Raw genomic sequence first — 20,513 nt, 5'->3', positions numbered from 1 at the left:
ACCACAAGCTTCAAGAAGATAATCCACAACTCTGTTTAAGTATACGCCGATATAGCTTGGAAGATTTATCCAACTTTTAGCAAAAAGGCAAGGGAGAAATGGATGATTAAGGGGCTATCCGGCAATTTGTTTTCCAGATAAATGTTTTAGATACAAGACAATTCATCGATATGTATGAAATTACGCCAAAAATAAAAAGAAAGAGCCAGAGTAGTTACAGAAAATCTCTCCAAGCGTGCTATATAGACAATAAAGAGTAATTACACGTGCACATAACCATTATACTAAAATGTTGGGAAACATTTGACCAAATTCCATTTTTAAGCTCTTTCTCTGAAAGAGAGAAAAGCAATGTTCGTGTTTTATCTTAGGATTTTTTTTTGATATTAAACAACTAATTTACTTCTTACTTTCACGTAGGAATGCTGATGAATAATGTTCGTTTGACCTTCAGAACTATTGATTAACTCTTTTCTTTTCTCTTTTTCTTGCAGCGGCTCTAATCAATTGCAGTTTGGTCTCTCTTATAGATTTATTGGTGTTTCTTTTCATTCAATTCAATGCACATAAAATAGGTAATATTCTGTCAATGATAGAGTTGATAATATTGACTGTTTGCTTTAGTTATTATTCATTTATGCCTAGTTAATTCCTACTTCGTTTTTTATAAACAAAACAAATTTCTTTCTCACTCTTTCAAGAGTTTGTATCTTTGAACATTTTCTCTTCCTTTTTATATATCAATAAAAAGTCAAAAAATATAAACAAAACAAATTTTATTGGTGAATGGTAATGTACACAAGAGGCACAACTGAAGGAGAGCCAGTGGTCTATGAAAAGGATCCCCAGTTAGCAACGATCAAGGAGATGAGGTACTTGCAAAAGGATTTCGATAAGGAAATCCATGAGGAAGCAAAAAAATATTTAAGCACGAGTTTGGTATAGCCTTTGTCCAGAGTAATCTTAAGTCAATTATTACTTTTCTAATAAGCACTTTGAGGGAAAAAGGCTAATTAAGTACTTCATCCAAGGACACTTTAAAGTGGTTTAAAGTATTTTCGAAATTTGTAAGAACACTTTTGGCTATGTATGTAAGCATTGTGAAATTTTGAAATGTTTTTAGTTAGCTAAAAAACCTTTTTTAGAAGAACTTTAAGAAAGAGGGGGAAGAAGTAGTTTTATCGGGCAGTAGGGTGTTTGAAGCTGGAAAAGTTTAGGGAAAAAAGACGAGAAATTTTAGAGGGGGAAGAAGAAGCAGAGGTTTGCCAAGTGCTTTTTCCCCCCTTTTTTCAAGCTTTGTGGTGGGTTGTGTATTTGAATTTTTTTTAGTGTTAAGTCCCTAAAATTTAACTTGGCTTGGGTCTTTGACAACACAGTGGCAGAAAATATGATCCAAATTCTCTCAGGGCCATATTTAAATCCAAAGGCATCCTTACTGTGGATTAATGCGGAAAAAGCAGTGGTGTATGAAATATGGTATGAAAGAAATCTTAGGGTTTTTGAAGATAAGAGGCAGCGCCCTTCACCTCGTTTCGACATCGCTAGATTTAAAACCTCGCAATGGAGTTCTTTATCGCCATTACTTAAATCTTATTCCCTTAGTCTAATTTACTCTAATTGGGATGTATTTATGACAGTTTTGTAAGTTTTAGCTTTAATTCTGTTTTCAGTCTTGTTTTCACTCTTTCGAGAGTTTGTATCTTTGAACAATTTTGTTCCTTTTCATTATTCCAATGAGAAGTTCGTATCTTGTTCAAAAAAAAAAAAAGTCCCTTCGTGGACATCCGATTATTAATATCTTTTTTCTTAGAACCCCAACCTTTGTTCTACTGCTGGCTATAATCACCATGACCTCCTGGAACTATCCTTCTAGGAAAATCGTCATTGAAAGGAAAACCTTCGCCATCAAGGTTGATGAAAACTTCAGGGATAGCCGTGCAAGGATCACTGAATCTACTAGAAATTCATCCTTCTCATTCTCTCTTATGTGGGCCTCTGTATCCTGGTTTATCTCTTCACTCAACCTCTTGCTCAGCTCTCCTCTCACCAACAAGTTCTTTCGAGAACATAGGAATGATGACTGCACCCTCTGGGTTGAGAAACTCAACAACAAAAGAGGTTTTTGGGTGGAATTTAAGAAACTAGACAACAATGGCAGGAAGAATAGGATTATGCTTCCCTTCGGAAACGATAAAGAGGGATTGAAGCTTTTTTACAACCTTCTCCTTGACTACCCGACCTCTGACAAGCCTCATTCGATACCACAAACCTCCAATCGACCCCATCCCGAAATGACAGCTGCCTTGCTGTCCACTCACAACTACCCCTGCCTCCGCCTGAAGCTACGCCCCACCGCCATTTCTCGGTGATCACAGACTCACCTTCCAAGTTGTCTCTGTTCCCTGAAATTTTCACTTGGAGTCGATGGATTATTGTTCAACGCCAATCGTTCCATGATGATTGGCATCCCATTCTGCTAGCCATTCAAGAAACGATCAGCGGTTTCTGCTCACTTAGCCTCATACACGGTGACAAAGCCCTCCTCAGATGCAAGGACAGTTCGCAAGCTAACACCCTCACCCAAAACCCCGAATGGCAAGAGTCGGTTCCTACCAGCTCCGTTTTCTCCAATGGAGCACTAAGAACATCAACACAAACTGGCAAGTCCCATCCTATGGAGGATGGATTATCATACGTGATTTTCCCCTACACCTTTGGAACGATACAGTTGTTCCATTTATTGGAGATTGTTGCGGCGGTTTCTTGGCTACCTTTGGGGCGTCTTCTAGCTTCAGGGATCCTATGGAACTTAAGATAAAGGTCAAAGGCAACAACACTGGATTTATCCTGGCCTCTATTGAGCTCCCTCCTTCCTTCACACATGAAGACGCTATCACCATTCAAATCGACCCCTTTCTCATTGTAGAGAAGTTGGTGGGTCGCTGCCATATTGCTCGCGCTGGCTAGAGAAAACCCACCAAAGAGCACGCGGTAACACCCCCCTCCCCCGCTCCCACGTTGTCGGACCCCACCGGAGCAGATCGCAACGTTGCAGCAGAGATCGGCCCAGCGGGTCGAAGCTCTTTTTTCGAGCACTCTGTCATCACTGGACCTCGAACCTCGCCTGCTCCTCCACCACAGACATCCTTGACAAAATCCAAATGGAAGGAAAAAGTCAATGACACCTCTGCGCCTCTTCCATAGAGCTCCCCAAATCGGGTACAGCTTCCATTAATTCTTCATGGAAATAGTAAACATGTGACTTTCAGGGATAAACAGCTTCCTTCATCCTTCTTCCCTAAACGGAAACCTAGTCATCTACCCATAAGCCCATTACAAGACGACATAGAGGAGCTGGATTACTTTTCCAACCCTCTCCCTGAGGAAAGCCCAAAACCATACCTCTGCAGCAGTCCACACACTCCCATCATCCCAATTATCCTCCTTGGTGACTTGCCCATCCACGAGGACGCTGACATCCCTCCCATCAGCCACCCTACTGAAACATCACCCAACCCACCAATCCCTAATCCCTCATCCATCAACCCACTGACGAACACTATGGACTCTACTGCACTGCAACCTCTGGCCGCTGACCCATTAAACATAGACTTTGTTGACAAGGACATGGCCAAAGCCTTCCTTTCCCCTGACCGCTTTAAGCGCTACCTTGACAATTACTTGCAAGATTTGGGACTTTGCATCATGGGCATTCCACCGACGGGCCTATTAATCAAGCCACAACCTAAAGCTCATAATTTGAAGGCCGGAAATAGAGAACTAAAGAATCTCTCCACATCTATCAACTACGAAAAGAGGAAGATTCACAAAGGGGGGCCCTCATCTGTTAGATGAAGCTTCTATCCTGGAATGTTTGAGGGTTGGGCTCGTGGAAGAAGAGAGCCCTCATAAAACAGTCCATTTCCCACCTTAATCCAAATCTTGTTATTCTACAAGAAACTAAGCTAGCTAGCATTGACCCTCTCATCATCAAATCCCTTTGGAGCTCACATGGGATTAACTGGTTCGCCCTTGACACTGCCGGTTCCAGTGGAGGGATTCTCTTTCTCTGGAATGATTCCGACTTCACTGTGATTGAGATCATTGAAGGTGTTTTCTCCTTATCCATTAACTTTTGTCTTGTTGATGGTTTCTCTTTTTGGATCTCAGGCATTTATGGCCCCTCAAATACTGAATACCGCCACCTTTTCTGGAATGAGCTTCAGGACCTCTCTTATCTTTGCGAAAATTAGTGGATATTAGCGGGAGACTTCAACGTTTCCAGATGGTCTTGGGAGAAATCTCATGGTAGACCCCTCACCAGAAGCATGAAACACTTTAATGCTTTCATTGAGGATTCCGGTCTTACTGACATACCCTTGAGCAATGGGAAGTATACTTGGTCTTCTTCTCCCTCGTTGACAGATTTCTTCTCTCTCATGGCTGCATCAACAGATTTGGCTTACCACTGGCTACGAGAATGGACAGAACTACCTCTGATCACACTTCCCCATTCTTTTGGACTTTGGCCAAAACAACTAAGGCCCACTCCTTTCAGATTTGCGAACATGTGGTTGTGCCATAAATCTTTCCAACCTTTCATTGATAATTGGTGGCGCAACAATCCCTCTTTTGGTTGGCCAGGTCATGGTTTGATGATGAAGCTCAAATCCCTCAAGCTAGCATTGAAAGTCTGGAACAAAGAGCACGCCGGTCGCCTGCAACCACAGAAGGACAACATCATGAAGCTGCTTAATTCTTTCGATGAGCTTGAAGGACAAAGTCCCCTTTCACCAACCCAAATTTTGGAAAGGAACAAGGCTAGGGATGACCTCCTTGCGCTAACGGCTCAGGAAGAAGTTTTCTGGTGCCAAAAATGCAAACAAAATTGGTTGAAGGGGATGAAAACACAAAGTTCTTCCATAGATTCCTAGATGACTAAAGAAGAAGAAGTACCGTAACAGAAATTCTCTCCAGAGATGGTACCAGCCTTACACACATCAAGGATATTGAAAAGGAATTTATAGACTTCTACACCTCTCTCTATACTAGAAGGGTAGGTCAGAGAAGCTGCCCCACAAACCTGCCATGGGACTCGATCACCCATGAGAGCAGTGCCATGTTAGAGCAAGATTTTACAGAGGATGAAATCCACAAGGCGGTTAACTCCCTTGGGTCCGACAAAGCTCCCGGGCCGGATGGTTTCACTGTAGAGTTTTTCAAAAAATCATGGAACACCATCAAGTCCGATATATTGGTCATGTTCCAAGATCTTTTTAAAAACGGGATTATCATTACCGCCCTAAACGAGACTTACATTTCCCTTGTTCCCAAAAGAAAAGGTGCCAAGACCGTCCATGATTTCCGGCCCATTGGCCTCATCCCCTGTGCCTACAAAATTATTGCTAGGGTCTTCTCCGAGAGGCTAAAAAAGGTGCTATCTAGTACCATCACGGAGTACCAATCTGCCTTCGTAGAGGGACAATAGATCCTCGACTTCTCTCTCATTGCAAATGAAATTGTTGACGATTGGCAAGTTCGGAATTATAAAGGAGCAGTGATTCAACTTGATCTCGAGAAAGCCTTTGATATGGTTGATTGAGACTTCTTCGACACTGTGATGTACCACAAAGGTTTTGGGACTAAATGGAGGAAATGGATTTGGGCATGTATCTCAACAACGAGCTTTTCCATTATTATCAATGACAAACCGAGGGGCAAATTCACAGCTACCAGAGGCCTAAGACAAGGGGACCCACTCTCCCCTTTCCTCTTCATTATGATCACTGATGTCCTAAGTGGTATGCTCACCCATGGAGAAAGTCGAGGCGAGATAGAAGGTTACTCATCTAGATGTGGATTGATTAAGATTAACCATATTCTTTTTGCAGATGACACGCTTCTTTTTACTAGTATGGATCACTCAAACCATGGTGGCCACCTACCTAGGATTTAATATCCTACGAGTTACCTTGTCAACCAAATGTAGTAGGGTCAGGCGGTTGATCCGTGATTAGTCGATGTGCGCGCAAGCTGGCTCGGACACACGGATTTCAAAAAAAAAAAAAAAATGAATCTCCAAAAAATTATCAAATCATTTGAGGTTGCCTTGGGTCTCAACATTAACTACAACAAATCCGGTGTCCATGGAGTCTCCATTGATTCACAGATCACTACACTCATCGTTAAGGCTTGGGGATGCAAAACAGGCACTTGGCCATGCACCTACCTGGGTCTCCCTTTGAACGGAAATCCTAGGAAGGATTCCTTTTGGCATCCCATCATCGAAAAATGGTTGAGCGGATGGAGCAACATCTTTATATCAAAAGGGGGAAGACACACTATCCTTTAATCTGTTTTATCCAACCTTCCCACTTATTACCTTTCTCTTTTCAGCTTGCCAGAAAGGTGGCAGACCAAATCAGTAAAATCTGTCGGGACTTTTTATGGGAAGGACCAATCTCTAACGGCAAGCCTCATCTTGTTAATTGGAAACATGTCCAGGTTCCCTTAAATGACGGTGGTCTGGGTGTTGGCAACATCAAGCACAAGAATAGTGCTCTGCTCTCCAAATGGATTTGGCGTTTCATTAATTAGAAAAACCACCTTTGGAGGACTTTCATTTCTGCAAAATATATGAGGTCATCCACAGATACTTGGCCCACAATCTACTCTTCTGGCTACAAAGGTCCGTGAATATCCATCCGTCAACAAACCCACTTAATTAAGGACTTTGTTCACTGCCAGGTGGGGGAAAGAAGTCAATGCTGTTTTTGGAGGGATAGATGGCACCCCCCGGGGTCATTAGCCAGCCTTTATCTGAGGCTCTTTGCCATAGCAATGAACAAAGACGCCATAATTGCTGATCATTGGGATAAAGATACTTCTTGTTGGGTTTATAGCTACCGTAGACCATTTAAAGATGAGGAATTCGATGACTGGCTGCACCTTTCACACTTACTTGATGAAATTGTCCCTCCCCTAGTGATGATAAATGGTTTTGGCCTCTTGATCCGAGCAAAGCCTTCACTACCAGCTCTGTTTACAAGCATTTGTCGTCGGCCGGAACCTACAATGAATCCTCCCTTTTTCCCACTCTTTGGCAAGGCAAATGTCCTAAAAAGGTAAAGTTTTTCTGCTGGGAACTCAGTCATGGGGCCGTGAACACCTATGATCGGATTCAGAAAAAGCTCCCACACATCTCCCTCTCTCCAAGTTGCTGTCACCTCTGTTTCAGGGCATCGGAATCAGTGGGACATCTCTTCATCAGCTGCAACTTTGCTTCTAAATTTTGGGGACATCTCCTCTCTATCTTTGGCTGGAAGACAACACTACACAACATTCCATCCATCTTCCTTGACTGTCTCTTGGCTGGCCATCCTTTCAAAAAGAATAAAGCTACTCTTTGGATCCTTTTCATCAGCCTTCCTTTGGAGCTTATGGCTAGAAGGGAACAACAAAGTCTTTAACAACAAATCTCTTCCTTTTGATTCTTTTTTGGACAGAGTTACTGTACTTGTTCTTGGTTGGTGTAAAAGTTTCTATCCACCCTTCACTACTTACACCCTTAACGACCTTATCATTAATTGGAAGGCGTTTTTGTAACTGCCCTTGTGGCCTTTTGTATATTTCATACCATCAATGAAATACTCGTTTCATATATATATATATAAAAAAAGAGCCATACTTTTTACCTTAAGTTTTTTTTTAGGAGGGTTGTACAAGATCTAAGTTCCATTATTCAAGATCCTTTGGTCATTTTTTCATCTCGGGAAAGCTTTGTGGTTCTTATCTTTAAGACTGGGTTCCAAGTGCCATTGTATTTTTTGGGGTTTTTTCCAATGGTTTAGTTTTACTCTCCTAGCGAGAGTGCTTTATAAGTAACTACCTGCTCATGACAGTATTTGTTTATATATTTTTCATTACTTAGTGTTTTACTTGGTACTTCTTTCTTGTAGGGTTTATTTTTGGTAGGCGGAATTTGGTATTATGGCCAATTATCATATTCTCCTCGCTTGTTATTCTTTCTCAAGGAATCTTTCTTCTTGTATGGTCTCTTGAGGGATATAATATAAGCTTGGCCAATGCATGGTGGGCGAAGGTGATTGGTTTCATGACGTAAGATCTGAAAGAAAGCATTTTCCTTTTTCCCTTTTCGTTCACTTCTGCTTTTACTTACTGACAATTTATTCCTGGCACCTGCAGAATTCAGTCATGGAAATCTCCTTCTGTTATTTATTTCTTGGTTGTACAGCTGTTAGCAATTTTTGTTGCCACTGCTGATATTTTCCGGGACAGAATTGGTCTTGTTCCAAGGGGAGATTCATGCTGGGTTCATCTCTTATCTTTCTTCGATCAGCTAGGTTTGTTGTTAGTTAGTACCATTCTAATATTTCAATAATTTGTTTTTTCCCTTTGTAAGATCATTACTCCAATTCAATAAGCATACATCCTAGAACTTGATGCACTTTCACTAAAGTAGAGAATGTAAGAAAAGAAAGAGCAAAGATTTACCTATTGCTCAGCAAATGTCTGCAAGTGAACCATGTCAATCAGCAGCTGGAGTTTATCATGGTAACACCGTTTGCAGAAGGGAAGATAATTTTGTTTGTTTGTGTATGGACATGCTTCAAATAATGAGTTTGATGTTTGTTGGGGGGAAGGAGTATCAGAATGTGCAGTAGCTGTATGTTTTCAGGGATGGTATATCATACATGTATGACTAATTATCAATCAATTAATTCTGCACATGGAGCAGTTTGCACTGTATGCTTATTTACCAAGCCCTATTTTGCAATAAAATTGGCCATACATTTCTTCATAAAATAAAATGCAAGGATTTAATACCTGTTGTCAATGGCAGGTTCTCATCTAAGGGTTGCTTCCTGTTTACTACTTCCTGCCATTCAGATTATTGTGGGAATTAGCCGTCCTTCATGGGTTTCTCTTCCATTTTTCATTGGCAGCTGTGTAGGTCTGGTGGATTGGTCTTTAACAAGCAACTTCTTAGGACTTTTCAGGTTATTTCTTTGTGATCTTGATTGTTTCCTGGCCACAAACTTTGGCACACACTCTTAATTTTGAGAGAATACAATTTTCTGATATATTCAAATATGTGCAATGTAGGTCTTTCTCCAAAGACCCACTACATTACATAAAGGAAAAAAAAAAGACAATAAAGACTAAATATTGACATCTAATATTTACAAATAGTATTTATAAATATTGGAAATTCCAACACACACTCTGTTGTAGTTTGAAGTTGTTTGTTTTTATCAGTTGCATTCAATCTTTTTTTATGTTCTGACTTGACATGTTATTTGAAGGTGGTGGAGGCCTCTTCAACTGTATGCAGGTTTTAGCATTTTTCTTGTTTATGTGTATCAGCTTCCTGTTCAGTACCCTAGTATGTTGAAATGGGTGGCTGAATTCATTGGTCTATTTAAAATATTGTCAACCTCCGAATGGCCTGAGATCTGTTCCTATGTTTCTCTTACACTTTTCTATATCATGGTATGTAACTTTTTTTTAATATTTAATGCTTTTGTTTTAAAAAAACATGTGCTTTGTATATTATGGTAGGACTTGAAGTAGATAGCATCTGTTTCAACTTTACAGTTCAGATTCATTATTGAATCCTAGAAATTTTGTTGAATGATTAGTTTTATTGTAATGCTTCTTGTGCAGCTTTCTTGTGTTAAATGCGATCTTGAGGAAATGGATTTCATCTTGTCAATGAGGGAAAACAACTTAGTGGAGCAACTTCTTCCCTCGAAACATTCATTTTTCATTCGTGAATTGAGGTCTCAAACTTTAAGTTATTTTTATCGGGTTTACATGACACTATTCTATTTGTTTTACTTTCTTATTAAGATTTTTTTCCCTTCCATTCACATCCGTTGATTAATGTTTAAAAAATATATATCTTTAGTGAATTTCTTGAGAAAATATTGAAATAACAATGCTCATTTGCAGTTCTTTTGCTCATATATACCTGCTACTGAATGTTGCAGGTCTGGTGTGAAGCATACTAATGTTTTGTTGAGGAGAGAAGTTTTCCGAACATTTACTATTAACTTTTTCACGTATGGTTTCCCGGTATATATTTCTAATCAAAGTGTTTTCTATGGACCAGCGTATAGTTATGTTTGTTTTTCCTTCATGGATGTATTAATATCTTATTAGATTTAATGTTGAATATGGATATGACACTATCTGGCATGATCTGGCTTTATAGTTTGTGCCAAACATTTTACCATGATGGTTCTGGTTTTCATGTACTTGTGGGCTTTCTTGAGTTTGGAGTTCGGGGATTAGTAACACGAGTTAATTTTATTTTTCAATAATTTTTTTTGGGTGAAAAAAATCAGATGAAGGAATAAATCTCATGTCTAAGTGGCTACGGAGATTTCCTTTGGAACTCAGTGCCCCGGCACAAAGTGACTTTTAGCAAATTTGTTGAGGATTCCTTGGGCTAGTTCATAAATACTAGACGTGTTTGTCTAGCCGCTAGGCCCCTGGTCTTTGATTTCTTGCTGTGTGGCCTATATTAAATTGTACTGTTTTTTGCAAAGTTGGAAAGGACTGAAAAACAATGGCGCTATATTATTTATTCTTTCCCTAGATTATATGGGTACGCCCTTGCTCACCGTCAAAATGCATAAATTGGGTTCACAATTTGGATATATGGGGTTCAGAATTCAGTAAATGAGCTCCAGTTGAAGAAGATGTTGAAATGATGGAGAAATTATTGGGTGAGTTGCCTTATTGGATAGGCAAGAAAGTTCAGGATTCTGCCACGCACTTCATCACGTTCTTTGTTTAGTCTGAGCAAGAAAACACTCTTCCTCTCAACAATTCTTTTATATTTCATCAAAATGTCTTCATAATTCTTCAACTATGGAAAAACGTTGGACATTTAGCTACGATGGGTTTCAAACTTTCGAAAGCTTCAATTGGGCCACGACTGTTTTCATTAGAAGTTTCTAAAAAAATGACTCTCTCTCTCTCTCTCTCTCTCTTGACTCGTCCCTCTCCCTTCCTCCCACCAAGCCCGCAACTCCCCTCCTACCAGCAACCTTCCCTTACCATGGCTTCCCCTGTTTTGCTTAAATCCTTCTCCGATTGCCAAGGATCACTCTCAAGAGGAAATCTTTCTCCATAGAAGTTGACTAGAGGTTTTGGGGTAGTGCTAAGATTACTTGAACAAGGAAAGATAGGTATTTTCTTCATTTCCATTCATTGGTCTTCTCTCACATCGATTGCCAACGTTCTTTCCACTCTGCTAAGTGCTCCTCTGAACGACAAGTTCTTCAAGGAGATTCATATTGATGACCAGACCCTATGGATGGAAAATCTCTCAAAGAAAAGGAACGTTGGCAGAAATCATGAAACTTGGCAACAACGGAGGGATCGATAAGATACTTGTTCCTGTTGGTGAAGAAATGATAGGATGGAGGGTTTTTATAATCTAATTAGTAACTACTCACTTATATGCTCTCATAACTCCATTAATGCCTCAACCACCCATCCTAAATCCCTTATTAATGGCACCATGACCTACTTGAGAGACATTCTCAGTATCGGCGATCCTGGACATACTTCTCCAAAAAAGAATATGGGATTTACGAAAATACAGCAGGTTCCTCCAAAAAAAGTATGCACATAGACCCCCTCCGAGACTCGTCAATCATAGTCATTTGAAGTTGCTTTCATGATGCCTGGTATAAGATTATGAGAGCTCTACAAGGAAATATTAGACTTCTATTCCTTGAATCCGTTCCTAGTAAATAGCGAATTGTTAAGATGAGAAGGAGAAGAACAAACTAGGGCCCTCTGCAAGCTGACTGCATGGTATCAAGTTGGGGAGTTCCTACTAAAATTCGTTCCATGGAGTAAGAACGCTATACTGCTATAGATAGAGCCTGGTGATTCTTGGGGATGGATAAAAATCAGAAACCTACCTTTGGATAGATGGGATGAAGAGACTCTGAAATATATTGGAGATGCTTCTCGGGGTTATGTGGAGATGATGAAGAAGACCTTGTCGAAGCTAGTTGTCTATCTATGAAGGGATATTCTTCATGTTGGTATTATTTTGGTTGTCCCAATTTGTTCTTCGAGTGTATTGCCTTTTGAAGCCATTGTTATTTTGCTCTTCCATTGTTGTAGCTGTAGATATAACCTTCATTGATGTATCCAATAGGTTGGAGTGTAAGTTGTTCTTTATTGTTGGTCTTGAAGAACTTTATTGTCCCATTCTCTTACTTGTACTTCTTGGTCGAATCTTTCGTGACTTTGTTGTAAACCCAAACTTTCCAATTGTTTGGCTGTAACCCTCAACAATTGTTTCATCTCACCCACATCCGTTGGATTTCATTGACAACCCCTTCAACCATTAGCAAGCGATTGGTCGTGGTTTGTGGTGGGAGGGTGGTGGTTTGATCCTCCTCTTTTCCGGCGAGTGATGAATCTCCCACGGTCGTGAAAGATTTCTTGTCCACCATTTGAGCCCAAAGATTTTGGTGCTCTGATACCAAATATGGTGCCGTTGAGAATTTAAAAACAAAGAGTAAATTAAAATCATCCATGGATTGCGGTATTCTAAATTCAAATAGGGGGGAATCTTAGCTTTGGATAAAGGGATTAATGAAGAGAGATTCGGTTTCCAAGGATCCGATTATGCAAAAAAATTTATTGGATTCTTTTAATGAGGACAAAGAACATGTTGTGGAGAAAAAAGAACATGTTGTGGAGAAAAATAAAAGGAAAGTTAAAGAAATTTCAGCCCTTAGCCTCGATATAATTAACTCAACAAATGAGAAATTGATTAAGAATACGAATGTTTGTGATTCATTTGATGATGAGGAAGGATGCAATATTAGTATGAGTAGTAAGGATTTTCCTGGATTTCCAGAAGATCAAGAGGTTGATCATGAAGATTTCTCCGAGCATTCTTTTACAGAAGATTTTAATAACTTTTTTGGGGAAGATAAAGACTCTTTAAACCCTCCTGGAAGAGCGGCTCCATTGCTTTCCTCTTCGAACGATTCTTGTTCTGATAATCAAAGCTTTTTCCAATATTTTGAAGAAGTTGACATAACCCTAGTTCCAATCATTGATGAGAGTGTAAAAGTTGCTTCGAAGTTTTAATCTTGTTCAAAGCTCGATTTTTTGGAATCCGAAGGGTCATTTTAAAGTTCTGTTCTTCCTCTCTTATTTGGAAATCTTTATGGTTTTGGTTCTCACGGCGGGTCAAGGATGCTTCCAGGAGTTGTTTATATGTTGGCTTTGCAGATTAAAGTAGCTGAGCTTTCCATCTTTGCTGGATTTGACAAAGGTTTTGAGAATTTGATTGTTCTTGTTTCAGTCTCTGAGGAGTTCTATTGGGCTTCTAATTGCCCTTAAGTCGTATTTTAAAGGCCTATGCTCTTTCCAAGTCTTCACTTATCGATCTTTTGATGGATCTCTTAATTAGTCGGCTGATATGGTTAAGTCTTTTCAAGGTTATTTGCACATTTTGTCAGAAAGCCTCATCCAATTTTCTCCTGGTCTGTTGCCAAGATGTTCTTCTGAGAATGAGCCTCATAATTCAAGCTTGAAAGGAGTGTTTATGATTCTTTTGGCGCATGTTTTCGTTGATCTTATAGTTGCTTTGTTCATCGATGTTTTATTCTATTGTATCTTTTTTGGATTTTTGTGCTTTATTTGGCCATTCTTTCCTTTCTTTCTATGCTCCCTTTGGGAGTTTGTATCATTTGAATATTTTCTTCCTTTTCATATATCAATGAAAAGTTTGTTTCTTGTTAAAAAAAACAAAAAGTATTATTCATCATCCCTTAAAAGAGAATACAAGCCCCTCTTTATAGATAAAGGGCTACGACATTTAAGAACTAGCCATTGGAAACTTCTAACAAACAACTAACTAAGATGGCGATGTATTAGAAGAAGAGATCTGTGGACCTATTGATTGACCGTAGATGCGACCACTATCTAAGAGAATCTCAGTAGTTCTTCTATCGTTCGTTCAAGGGTAAGGGGAAAACATGTAGCGACTTGCCTAGATCTCGTATTTCCCACATACTCCGTCGGTCAAACCAACGATTCTCTTCTCAAAGTAATAGAGAGATCTTTTTCTTTTTTTGGTAGGAACCCAACTAACTCTTAACTAACTAAACTACTTTATTAACAACTAAATAAAGTAGTTAGTTACATCAATCTTTGCTTGTTATAATTATCTTGGGATCTTTTATGGAACAATTTGTGATGGAGTCAATCAATTCTTGCATAATGTGTCGTGTTGCACTTCCATCCAGGTCACTATTGTGGAGTGTTCGACTCAGAAGAAATTGTAGGATCTTTGATGAGGTTCAAAGGGATAGAGAGGATTTTTGTCACAATATTACCAGACTTACTTCTGTTTATGCTTGCCTCTCTAAATCATTTTGTAACTTCCACATTTCTTATGTTCCTTTCAGCCAATTCAGGAGTTTTTATCCTTTAGTAGATGCCTTCTGTTTTCAATTATTCAATGAAATTGGTTTCTTATCTACAAGAAGAATTTTCAAATTTTTTGTGTGTGCATAGTTTGATTCTTTTCGCTACCGTTCTCTTAATGCAATTTTAATGATTTCAAGTTTTTTTTCTTTTTATTTTTTGAATAAAATACGAACTTTTCATTGATGAATGAAAATGAACAAAAATTATTCAAGAATACAAATTCTCGAAAGAGTGAAAAAAAAGCATAAAAAACATAAAAATACAAAGACGGAATCTAAACAACAGAACTTTAATGATTTCGAGTTATTTTTTTTTGTGTTGAGTTCACCCATATTAAGATCTATTTAAGCTTGCAGCGCTCATTGTGACAGGTCTCCTTGGTTGCTCTGTCCTTCTGGAGTTTCCATTTTGCAAGTCTATGTGCATTTGGGTTACTTGCATATGTTGGGTACATTATATATGCCTTTCCTTCCTTATTCCATTTGCATCGATTGAACGGGCTGCTGCTTGTCTTCATTCTCTTCTGGGCTATCAGCACATACATCTTCAATGTAGCATTCACATTTTTGAATCGGAAGCTTGGAAAGGTATTGTTGAATTGGAAGAATATTAATCTGTTCATCAGGACACAAGCATTAATGGAAGTCTTTCTTGGTTATGTCTGCAGGACATGGATGTTTGGGAGATGATGGGTTTGTGGCATTATCCTATACCCGGATTCTTTCTGCTTGCACAATTTTGTCTTGGAATTTTGGTCGCATTGGTTAATCTTGTAAACAATTCGGTTTTCCTTTGCTTGTCCAATGAGGATGAGTGTTCTTCAAATGACAACTCCAATGCAGACAACTCCAGTGCTAGAGGTAATTACTAAGTGATTGATTGGTTGACGCTACACCATGCTACTCATTATCTTCTTTCAGTTTTTCCTATATTTACAATTATTTTTGTTGTAAATGTTAAGGCTTGAGAGAATGAGATAATTCTATTACTGAAGAATATATATAGAGAAATATACAAGGTTGACCTAAGTAAAGAAGGTAAAAGTACGATAAATGATACACTAATACAGGTGATTACAATAATATAAAATATACTAATATAAATACTCTAACACTATTTTAAGAAGTATGTTTTTATCCCCTTATTTTTATGCTCGCTGTAAGTTGTGTCTCAACCATGGATCACATCTCTTCCATCTTCTGATATCTTTAAAATCATAGACAAGCCATTGATTTTTGTACCTTCGGACCCCAAAGAAAATTGCCTTCTTTTATTATTACTCTGAGCTCAAACAGTTTTACCATTGAAGATTTTTGGGTTTTATGGAAGTAACTGACGAAGAATTGGAAGAGGGATATTAATAATCATTATCTGTAGGGGAGTTATTTATTTCTCATTCATATTTTAGTATGAGAAAATATGAGAAAATTGCCTTCTTTTAATATGTTCTCAAAGGAAGTAACTGACAATGTATTTGGAAATATTTTTCCATTTCTATTGGGGAGTTATTTATTTCTCATTCATATTTTAGCCTTTGAGAACATGTGGTCCAAACACATCTTCCGAGGGTAATATTTCTGGTTGGTGGCTTCTGTTAGGATGATGAACTTAAATTACAATGTGGATGTGTAGGACTGAGCAATTATTAGAGAACGAATTGGCAAGGTAGTCTATTGCATGCAATTCAATGGAACTTCCTCCAGAGGCCACTATTCACCCCATTTTTAACATCTCACGGTTATTATTACTAAATATTTTTTTAACAAAAACAAACTTTTCATTGATAGTATGAAAAGGAAGAAAAAAGTTCAAGGATACAAGCTCTCGAAGGAAGCGAAAAAGAATAAGAAAAACAATCAAAACATAGAAACCAAAAACCCATGAAATAGATGAGATCTGAAGCCCAAGAACAAATACTGAAAAACTGATATCAATAAAGCTTGCAACTTCAAAAGGACTGACTGCTGAGGAGGAAACCAAAACAATCACTTAACACAAATTGATCGCCAGAATGAAGAAGTAAAGAATCTGAAACCTCCCTCCACCAAGAGAAGACAAGAGAACTATAATATCTCAACCCTCAAAACTGCTGCAAAGCGGAACCAACCAAAAACCTGTTGCCCATAATTAAAGCCTACCTATTTAGTGGGAAGTCATCTCAATGCAATTCACTTCAACCTTGCGACCTCCCACCTAAGTTGACAGTCAAGTTGGAACAAAGTTAACAAAGTTGATATTGAAGGTTGTGTTAGGCATTTGCTCTTCTTCTAAGCTAGCTGTGGATGTGAAGGGATTGAATCCCCAGCGAAAGCGATTGATCGCTTGTGATTGTTGGGAGGAAGAAACTTACTTTTGTAGACCGTGAACGGATTTTCTTCCTCGAGCACAAACACTTCTTCAGGAACCCATTTATGGACACCACCATGAAGTTACCTTGCTTTTCTCTGGGATTAAGAACCCAGATTGTGGGATCCTATTTCTTGGAAAGGGAAAAATCGGGAGTTTTTTAGTGTTATGAGATTACAAGAGAGAGACTTTTTCTCCAAAAACCAAATTGTGCCAAGAAACCAAATCGCACAAAAAAACACAGTTAACCTTTGTGATTTCAACGTAGAGGGAAGAGAAAGGAGTGGGAGTAACCTCTCACTCTCCACCTCACCGCTTCTCGCTGGGGAGTGGTTAATTAATTAATATATATTTAATTTAATTAATAATTAATTAAATCTTAATTAATTAATTAATTAAATATAATTCAATTAAACCACATTTAATTAAGTAAATTAATGTTTGAATCATATTCAAATATAAATTTCCCTCGTAACCTATAGTATTTAATATGTATCTAATTCATATTAAATTTTAACCTATAGTTTTAATACGAATCCAATTCACATTATTCTCTCATAATATATAGTTTTATAATGCATCATCATACATTATATTAATTGTGCCATATACAATTAACTCAAATTCCCTTTAATTAAATTTGAATAATTCAAATTCTTTCCAAAATTTAATGTTCTTAATTACCCTTTACGAGCTAGCAAGGGGACCTAATGGACCTATAGATCAGAAGCTCCAACGTTGCGAGATTAATTGGTTAAATTCATTAATCACCTTAATCAACATACGTTAACTACGGGTTACTCTACTAAAAACTTGCAGCTGCACTCTTCTCACTATAGAATATTTCTGTGTCTACGGATATCGAGCATTAACGGTAAGTCAATCATTCATGAGTGTTCGTAACCATAGATGGGTCAAATTACTGTTTTACCCTCGTGTTACATCTTGTACCTTAAACACCGTTGATCCTCTAATGAACAACCTGGTTATGGTCCAACCAATAACTGGAAGTCTCTCTCGAGTTAGTGAGAGGGTGAGACCCCTTGTTCAAGTCTCGGAGTCAGCACTAAAGGGAACACTATCTACTCTCCTAAAGTCGGGTAGAAGTGACTTCCATCTTGTGAAGTTATGTTCTTAGCTCCCCACTCGGTCTTGTCCCAAAAATGGTAGGAATGTTAAGTCGGTGACTCGGGCCACTCTCACCCATACAGATCAAAGAACGAGTCGTCACGGGTAGGAGTTCGTTACTCACTCAGGATTGAGAATGAGTTGTCTGGTCATCCTATGAAATAACAATCTATTAGTCAACGGTGTTACATCTAAAGATTGACTATTTCACGGTCCGATCTTATACAAACTCATTGTATAGGATACCCCCACTCGCATGTCTCCACACGAACGACCTGGATCGAGTCATTTGTAACATTTACAAAGTGGGCCGTATCCATAGTGTTGCCAAGATAAGTTATCCAGCCTTATCCATGTACTATAGACCATTTAGGTTATTTCCAGGACATGATCCACTTGTATATCGAGAGTGTATCAAATATACACCCAGTATATATACTGTTCCGGTTACATGAAAATAACTTTGGATGTTTACTTTATTAGATTTGGACAATTAATTCAACAACAATTTGATTAAATATGAAAACATAGCTTTATTGAATATAAATTTTGTTTTTACATAATTACAAACTACGAGTTTAGGGCAACACACCTCAATAGGATGAGCATGATGTCCTGATTTATTGGGTAGGGTAGTCAATTGAAGATGTTATACTTGGCACTGAATGTCTTAGCTCAGCAAGATGAGCATGAAGTTCTAATTTAGTGGGAAGGGTAGTTAGTTAAAGATGCTATTTGGCACTGAATGTCTTATCTCATCAGTTTCCTTAGTTCCACCATGAGGATAAAGTGAATGTCTAAGCAGGTGACATCGATAAGAGTAATGCCAAGCTGTAACTGCGCAAATCATACTTAGAGAAAAAGGCCCGAGGAACCGGAGGAACTACAGCGTAGGGACTGAATGTCTTAGCTCAGCAATTTCCTTAGTTTCACTGTGAGGAAAAGGTGAATGTCTAAGGAGGTGAAAATGATAAGACAAGATTAATGACAAGCTCAAGCTGTAAGTGTTTCACGTGTAGACAATTAATTAGTTTGTTAGGGGAGTAAGGGTATATAAAGGTTGTCATGTAAGCTGAGCTGGTAATTTGAAACTAGAGAATAGGATTCTCATATCGTATGTTGCTTTAATATTTCAATATAAGATAGTTTCTATACTCAAGATTGAACAATCTTACTATTGACACCCTAAAAAAAACAAACTTGACAAAATATTGTTAGTAGCTCATTACTGTGCTGATTGTTGTTAGTCAATTAGTTTTCCATTTTGTTTATTAGATAAGCGTGGTTATCTTCTTTGTTTAATAGTTAGCTAATTGGTTGTATGAAAGCTTCAATTTAATGGGTGCTACTTATAAATAAATTTTTTTGATATTGAATGTAAATTTGTAAACATTCTTGGAGGAATCTGATCCCAGACTGCATGATTGTCCATATGTCCTATATTCTTATTACATTAAAAATATTGATTTCTTTCTCCTAATTTTATTCTTATTGGTTGTCAATTCCTTGGTAGTGGTAAAGTTGGGTCCCTTACACAATTTAATTTTCAGAGGCTGGAGAGACCAAGGTACTAATTGTGGCAACTATTGCATGGGGTTTGCGCAAAAGCTCTCGACCTATCGTGCTAACTTTGATATTCCTTGTTGCAATGAAGCCTGGTTTCATCCATGCTGTCTATGGTATGTTCTTCTATGCTAATTAATTATTTAGTGGAAATTCACGTTACTTTTAGGCTTTTAGCTGATTATTATTCATGAAAGCTAGAAATTATGATATGTATTCCCTCACTTTTCTTATTGGTTCTAACGTTTCAATGTGATTCAGTGGTATTCTTTCTTGTATACCTTTTGAGCCACGATGTTAGCAGAAAGATGCGCCAGTCTTTGATTCTTCTAAATGAGGTTCATTTTTCATTATTATACCTTCTTCAGATCAACCTGATATCTGATGTGTTAGATCGAGAAGGTTCTTTTTGTAGGGAAATTCTGTTGCAACTAGGTACGCGTGCCTTTTTCTTCCTACGATATTATGTTATAATTTTATAAATTGATGTTCTGTTAGAAGATTTGGTTATTGCATTTTATCACTTCTGGTTACCTCGAACTTTTGTCGAAAGATAATGTTGAAGGAATAATTTATGACAATGAAACTGGTTTCAGTGACATTTTTTCAGTAATTTGATGCAGGCCTTCTTGGACGTGATAGCATGTGGGACTTCCTGGAAATAGCTCTCCTTGCTTGCTTTTGTTCAATTCATAACCATGGTTTTGAAATGCTATTTTCATTTTCCGCAATTGTCCAGCACACACCCTGCCCCCCAGTTGGATTTAGCATTTTGCGAGCTGGTCTTAATAAATCAGTTCTGCTATCAGTTTATACAAGCACAAAAAATCATTACGGCCATGATAATTCTTCTCATGGTATGACTATTTGAAACTTATTGTCAATTACATTGATTCTTCTATTTGATTTCTTATATTCAACAACTTACCAATGAGATTTAATTAGCTAGGTTAGTTGGATGGCAAACTGGATTATTG

General features: G+C 38.2%; 1 protein-coding gene across 1 annotated transcript in view; it reads left to right on the top strand.

The window, feature by feature from the left end:
- LOC111018458 (piezo-type mechanosensitive ion channel component) overlaps positions 1 to 20,513 on the top strand; it is a 32,955-nt gene that overhangs the window by 1,631 nt on the left and 10,811 nt on the right. Inside the window, exons 2-13 of the mRNA XM_022294553.2 lie at positions 495 to 575; positions 7,959 to 8,118; positions 8,206 to 8,363; positions 8,864 to 9,020; positions 9,327 to 9,513; positions 9,688 to 9,803; positions 10,014 to 10,098; positions 14,871 to 15,086; positions 15,167 to 15,359; positions 19,524 to 19,652; positions 19,798 to 19,971; positions 20,160 to 20,393. Coding sequence (XP_022150245.1) covers positions 495 to 575; positions 7,959 to 8,118; positions 8,206 to 8,363; positions 8,864 to 9,020; positions 9,327 to 9,513; positions 9,688 to 9,803; positions 10,014 to 10,098; positions 14,871 to 15,086; positions 15,167 to 15,359; positions 19,524 to 19,652; positions 19,798 to 19,971; positions 20,160 to 20,393 — 1,890 coding nt within the window. The remainder of the gene's footprint in view (positions 1 to 494; positions 576 to 7,958; positions 8,119 to 8,205; positions 8,364 to 8,863; positions 9,021 to 9,326; positions 9,514 to 9,687; positions 9,804 to 10,013; positions 10,099 to 14,870; positions 15,087 to 15,166; positions 15,360 to 19,523; positions 19,653 to 19,797; positions 19,972 to 20,159; positions 20,394 to 20,513) is intronic.

The sequence above is a fragment of the Momordica charantia genome (genome assembly GCF_013281855.1).
Source record: "Momordica charantia cultivar OHB3-1 chromosome 9 unlocalized genomic scaffold, Mcharantia_2.0 BLBB01000009.1, whole genome shotgun sequence".
NCBI lineage: Eukaryota > Viridiplantae > Streptophyta > Magnoliopsida > Cucurbitales > Cucurbitaceae > Momordica > Momordica charantia.
The sequence above is the reverse complement of the archived record's forward strand: the minus strand, read 5'-3'. Positions and strand labels throughout refer to the sequence as shown.